General features: G+C 47.4%; 1 protein-coding gene across 1 annotated transcript in view; it reads left to right on the top strand.

The window, feature by feature from the left end:
• Nucleotides 1-6036, top strand: part of SKP2 (S-phase kinase associated protein 2) — a 31804-nt gene that overhangs the window by 15421 nt on the left and 10347 nt on the right. The window contains exons 4-6 of the mRNA XM_019517966.1: nt 143-286; nt 1021-1155; nt 3786-3884. Of these exons, the coding sequence (XP_019373511.1) occupies nt 143-286; nt 1021-1155; nt 3786-3884 (378 nt within the window). The remainder of the gene's footprint in view (nt 1-142; nt 287-1020; nt 1156-3785; nt 3885-6036) is intronic.

The raw sequence follows: 6036 nt of genomic DNA, 5'->3' as shown, positions 1-6036 counted from the left end.
TATGCATGCCAATAATGTCAGTTTTCCTTTTATTGGTGCCAGTACGATATGAACCAATGCCTCTAATAAAGGCTGACATTGATAACTTTTAATACTTAGCCTTTTTTTACTTGGTAACAAGTAAAACTCTCTTCCCTCTTAGGTTTGATGAATCACTTTGGCAAACTCTTGATCTGACTGGTAAAAATCTGCTGCCAGGAGTGATTGGGCAGTTGCTGCCCGTAGGTGTAACTGTATTCCGTTGCCCAAGATCCTGTATTGGGGAACCTTTGTTTAAACACAACAGGTGAGAATGTTGCCATATCTAAGTTTTCTGCAGCAAAGCTGCCCCTTTCACGTTCTACTCTTGGCTACATATTGCAACCAGTATCATTTGGTTTAGCACCTCTGGTTGCACTTGGTGCTGCCATCATTTCAAAGTTTAGGGACACCACAAGTAGTTGTTAGGATGGAGAACTAAAATCAGAGGAGCTGTATTCACTTGTCATTGATCTAAAACTGTTGAAGAGCATGTGAACACAACTTTAACAATATAATCCAGCACAGTTATTTTGCAGGCACTTACCTCGTACATACTCTTTATTCTGGAACTAACAACTACTTACTAGTGAAGCATCTTTTTAAAGGAAACTTGTTTTAACTCTAGTAGTATAGACAACTGTGATGAATTGCAAAGATCTGTGTACCCTCAAGCAAACAAACAAAATTTTGCTGTTTAGGTAATAAGCTTAATACTTTTAACAGATCTGACATGTTTTAAAGCATACATGTTTTCTGCTATTTCTGCACACTTTGTGGTATGCAGATGCTCTGCCAGCAGGAGTGGCTTTGGGATTTGACTGTGCGTCTTATATTGTATAAGGAACTGCTGAAACTTCCTTAGCCTGACAAAGGGTTTTTGAACCTGAAAGCTTGCTTAACAGTTGTTTTCCAGCTATTTAAGTTGGTCTAAAAAAAATATCAGATTCACCCAAAGAACCTTGTTTTATATTGTATGTCTTTCTCCTTTCCAATTTGTAGACCTCTTAGACTGCAACATTTGGACCTGTCCAACTGTACAGTCAATGTTGCTGATCTCCATAGTATTCTCTACCAATGTCATAGACTACAGAACCTCAGCTTGGAAGGATTAAAACTTTCTGATGACATCATCAGGTGAGAGGGAATGTTCATTAGTGTTCAATAAAACTCTCTATGGGCTTCTTTTTGGTGGGCAGGGGTCCCTGGACAACCTCTAAAGGTGCATTCTTTGTTGCTTTCTTTCACTGAACTCATTGCATGAACTGAGTTTCCTTGCACAACTGAATAGCCCAAATGGTTGGCCAACTGCTCATTCCCTTGCAGCTTCTTTGCCCCTCATGTAAAGAGGCTTTGTTTCCCCAATTTTGCCATCTACCTCCATTATAATTTGGGAGCTGAATCATGCAGGACATGCAATGCTATTGACTGGATGACTTCACTGCGAATCACCGTCTAGTTGTTTGATCTGTGGACAGTTGCAAATGTCCCTAAATCTCTGGATCACATAATAGGGGCTCTTGGTCCCTTCTTTTTACACTTTGGGTTTTCTAATTTTTCCCCCAAAATCTGGGTTCTGGTCAGATTCCCAGACTATTTACAGAGCTTTGGAACTAATGAGGTGCAGCATTCAGAAGCTTTCATGATACATACAGACAGGCAAATGCAGGAACACTAACCATCAAGTTAAAAGTAAAGCCTTCTGAAGCTTGGTCAGCTAATGCCAGCTTGCAAATGAAGGCATTTAGCACTTACTCTAGCAGGGTCAGTGAAGCTGCACTGGCACCATCTACCTGCAGGACTGAGGTTAACTTTGCAAATAGGGTAATTCCTTTTCCATCACAGAAATGCAGCCCTTGACTGCAGAGAAGCTGTGCTGGGGGTCTGTGGCCAGAGAGGTGTTTAATTCCTCCCTCTACCCCAAGGACAGGGACCTGACCCAGGTCTGCTGGGCGCTCCCCCAAGAAGGGCACCATGGCCCCGGGGGGGCAGGGAGGAGAGTTAGTTTCCCTTCTACCCCCACTGACAGCTAGGTTTGCCCACCCTCGCTGCCATGCTCCCTGCTCCCACCCCAGGAGCCCTCACTGGCCATGACACCGCCACTGCAGTGAGAGGGGCAGGGCCCTTGTTGGGGGCAGCAGCCCCTGTCATAATGTGGGGGAGTGTGAGCTCCATAGCAGCTCTGCCAGCCCTGCAGAGCAGCCCCCACCGGGAAGGGCCTCATGCTCCAGGAAGCCATGGCAGGCAGTCTGTCATGGTCACTTGCCACTCCAGCTGCTGGGTGGGGGTGGGACCCAGCCCCCACTGCTGAGTCTGTGCTCGGGGCAAGCCCCCTCCTGGCAAGAGGGGTCTTATTCAGCCACTAGCCCCAAGCACAGGCTGAGTGGCGGCTGCGGGCAGGCTGAGAAAACTCTTCTGCGGTGACAGTGGCCACTAGCCAGCAGCTGAATAAGCTCCCTCCTGCCAGAAGGAGGCTCGCCCCGAGCTCAGAGCTGCAGTGGCCGGGCTGGGCAGACTCTGCTATGGTGCCAGCAGCTTCTCTGTACTTGAGAGCTTATTTGGCTGCTGGCACCATAGCGGGGTCTGCCTGGCCCAGCCGCAGCCACTGCTTAGCCTGTGCTTGGGGCCGGCGGCTGAATAAGCTCCCTCTTACCGGGATGGGGCTTGCCCCGAGCACAGGCTGAGGGGCCAGGGCCAGGCCCCACCCCTGCCCAGCAGCTGGAGTGGTGAATGACTGTGATGAGCTGCCTGTTACTGGTGGGGGCTGCTTTGCGGGGCCAGCAGAGCTGCTGCAGAGTGCGGCAGTGCTGCCGGGGACTTGCAGGGCTCTGGTCTGCTCTGAGAACCCCGGTGGTGTCGCACACAACTCACTGCAGCTCTGCTGGTCCCACAGCACAGCACCTCTGCCAGGAAGGGACTCAAGCTTTCCTACGTTATGACAGGGGCTGCTGCCCCCTAACAAGGGCTCTTCCTTCCCATTGCAGCGGTGCAGAGGGGGCAGGGCCCTTGTGGGGGCAGGCCCGGGAGCACAGTGGCATCCACGGGCAGACCTGGCTGCCAGTGGCTGGGCTGGAACAGAGAGCCTAGCCTAGAGAGCATGCTGGGAGTCTCTGGTTTAACTTAAACCAGCAAGGGGTCTGGGATAGACCTTGCATAAACCTACTTGAGCCAAATCAGTTAAGTCTGATACCAGGTTTATCTCAAACCGGTTTCAGCCATTTTGAAACTGGTTTACGTGCACTGAACGTCTGCTGTTACAGATATAAACCAGCTTCTGATCACTTAAACCAGTTTGTGTGTAATGTCTGTCCCTAGCCCATGACCCATCACGTATACTAGTTCAGCAGATAGTGGGCGCATCTACACAAGATGCTTAATGCCCATTGGAGTGATTCTGCTGTGCATTAGCACAGCAGGTAAAGCCCATGTTAATGCACAGTAGATTAATCCAGTGCTCCATAAGTGTTACACAGAAAAAAACATTCATCTGTGCTAATGCGTAGTAGTGCCAATTACAGTGCACTAGGCTAGCACCTATTATACATTCTAATGTGCCATAACTGTGACACATTAATGAATGTGCAGATGCACCCAAAGAGTTACAGAACGTATTGAATCAAGGATCTCAGGGTTCACATCTATAGAGATGAAACTTGATCCTCTTGGCAATCATGAAGCTTTGACCTTTGCTTTTGAAAACGAAGCATTACTGGTGAATGCTAGGAGAGAACAAAATGTTGGGATAGTCTGTCTGATATTTTTTCCAGGAACATTGCTCAGAATTCCAGTTTGGTGCGGCTAAATCTCTCCGGGTGTTCTGGATTTTCTGCAGAAGCACTGGAGACCATGTTGAGCAGCTGTTCTGGGTAGGGAGCAATTTATTTATTCATCTGTTTTGCAGGCTGCTGTTCCTTGTTGAATATCTAGATTACTCATGTTTCTGTTAAACTACTTCCTTTTTTCCTTTTCTGCATAGCTAAGACCTCTTTCTGATAATGTTTTATAATTATAAGACATCTTGCTTAAAGATACATTCAGGGACAAAAACTGTTTGTGTCCCTTGGATTTCTGTTACGGCAATTTGATTTCCTTAATGAAAGAGTGAAGAGTCACATCGCCAAAGAGAAAGTTTGTCTTAAACTGGAGTGGCATTTGACAACTCCCCTACATGCAGAGCACAAACTTGATAGCAGAAAAGATAATGGCTTTACATCTCTGTTAAAATAATCCTTCAAAAACATATGGTTGTCTAGTTTTTGTGTGGACCCACTGCAAGAACTGGCAGCTCTGGAGGTTCAAGCTCTGATCTACTAATAGGAAGAAGGACAGTTTGTGGTTAAAGCACTGAGCTTGTGCTCTGGTCAGCTGGATTTAGTCCTGGTGCAGCTGACTTCCTGTGTGTTGCTGGGCAAGTGACTTGAGCATCAGCCAGCACAGCAACTATATAAACAAAAATTTCACTTGTTTGGGCCTCTGCTCGCCATCTCTACAATGGGGCCCAATCCTATTTGGGACTTACCATGTTAAAATACAGAATTACCTAATGACACAGAGTAGATGCCACACAAAAATACATACTTCTTTACCTCTTCAGTGTGCTTTAATCCTGTTCTTCAGAAATCTTTTGAAGGAGGAGATGGTGCCTGGTATCTTTGACCATTCACAAAGTTGCCTATTGAGAGATTAGCAAAAGAAGATTTCAGTAGTGCTGATTAGCCATTAATAGTGGGTATTGATTTACTGTACTTCTAATGGCTTCAGTTGCCACAAAGGAACACCTAGGACAGGGCTGAAGAGACCTTACAACTTAAGACAAGCAACATGTGCAAAATTGGTTGGGAGAGTAGCAGTTGAACCAGGTAGTCTTTGAATATGCTGTTCAAAAGTAGAGGTGCAGTGATATATTAGTCCATATTGGATTGGCACTGATAAAATTAACGTTAATGGCAATTGGCTTTTTCTGGCCAGTGCAGCCAAAAATATCGATAAATACCATGCGTATATATGGAGCCGCAGCATGCACGCAGCCAGGAATGCAGCCCGGCAGCTTGGAGAGCCCTCCCTCCCCCCTGCCCCCCAGATGAACTGCCCACAGCTCTGTTCTGCACCTTGCCCCAGCCGCACTTCCTCCCTCACAGTGGGGGCCTTGACCTGGCCCCCCCATGCCCCTTTCCTTCCCCACCCTGACTTTAACAGGCTAGACACTGCTCTCCAAGCTACCAGGCTGCGTATCAGCATTGGCCGGTATGACTGCCATCAGTGCACCCCTGTTCAAAAGGATCTTATAAATTGACCAACTGGTTTAGCTACAGGCCCATCAGCCTGATCTCCATCTTGGGGAAGGTCTTGGAAAAAAATTATCAAAGAGGCCATCCTTAACAGACTGGCTGATGGCAACATCTTGAGGGACAGCCAGCACGGGTTTGTTGCGGGTGGGTCTTGCTTGACCAATCTCATTTCCTTTTATGACCAACTGACCTATCACCTGAACAAGGGAGAAGAGATTGATGTCATATATCTTGACTTAAAAGAAGCCTTTGATCTGGTATCCCATGATCACCTCTTGGCAAAACTGGCTAACTGCGGCCTTGGCACGATCCGCTGGCCGGGGAATTGGCTCCGCGGTAGGACCAAGAGGGTGGTGGTTGACGAAAGTCAATCATCATGGTGCGCTGTGACCAGTGGGGTCCCTCAAGGCTCTGTCCTAGGGCGTATACTATTTAACATCTTCATTAATGGTGTAGACATTTTGTTAGGGTAGGTGTGGATGCTTTACCCCTGAGTTTGGTGTCATCAGCGAACTTGGCCAGTCTGCTTCTGACGCCAAACTCAGGAGTAAAGCATCCACACCTACCCTGACAGAAGGGTGATCCAGGCTGACCTTGACAGGTTTAGGAATTGGGCGGACGAGAACCTGATGATGTTTAACACTGAAAAATGTAAGGTTCTCCACCTTGGGAGGAAAAACCTGCAGCATGCATGTAGGCTTGGGAGTGCTATGCTGGTTAGCACCACGGA

This window comes from Gavialis gangeticus, unplaced genomic scaffold (genome assembly GCF_001723915.1).
Source record: "Gavialis gangeticus isolate Ggan-Ray unplaced genomic scaffold, GavGan_comp1, whole genome shotgun sequence".
NCBI lineage: Eukaryota > Metazoa > Chordata > Crocodylia > Gavialidae > Gavialis > Gavialis gangeticus.
This window is presented reverse-complemented; position numbering and strand designations above follow the sequence as displayed.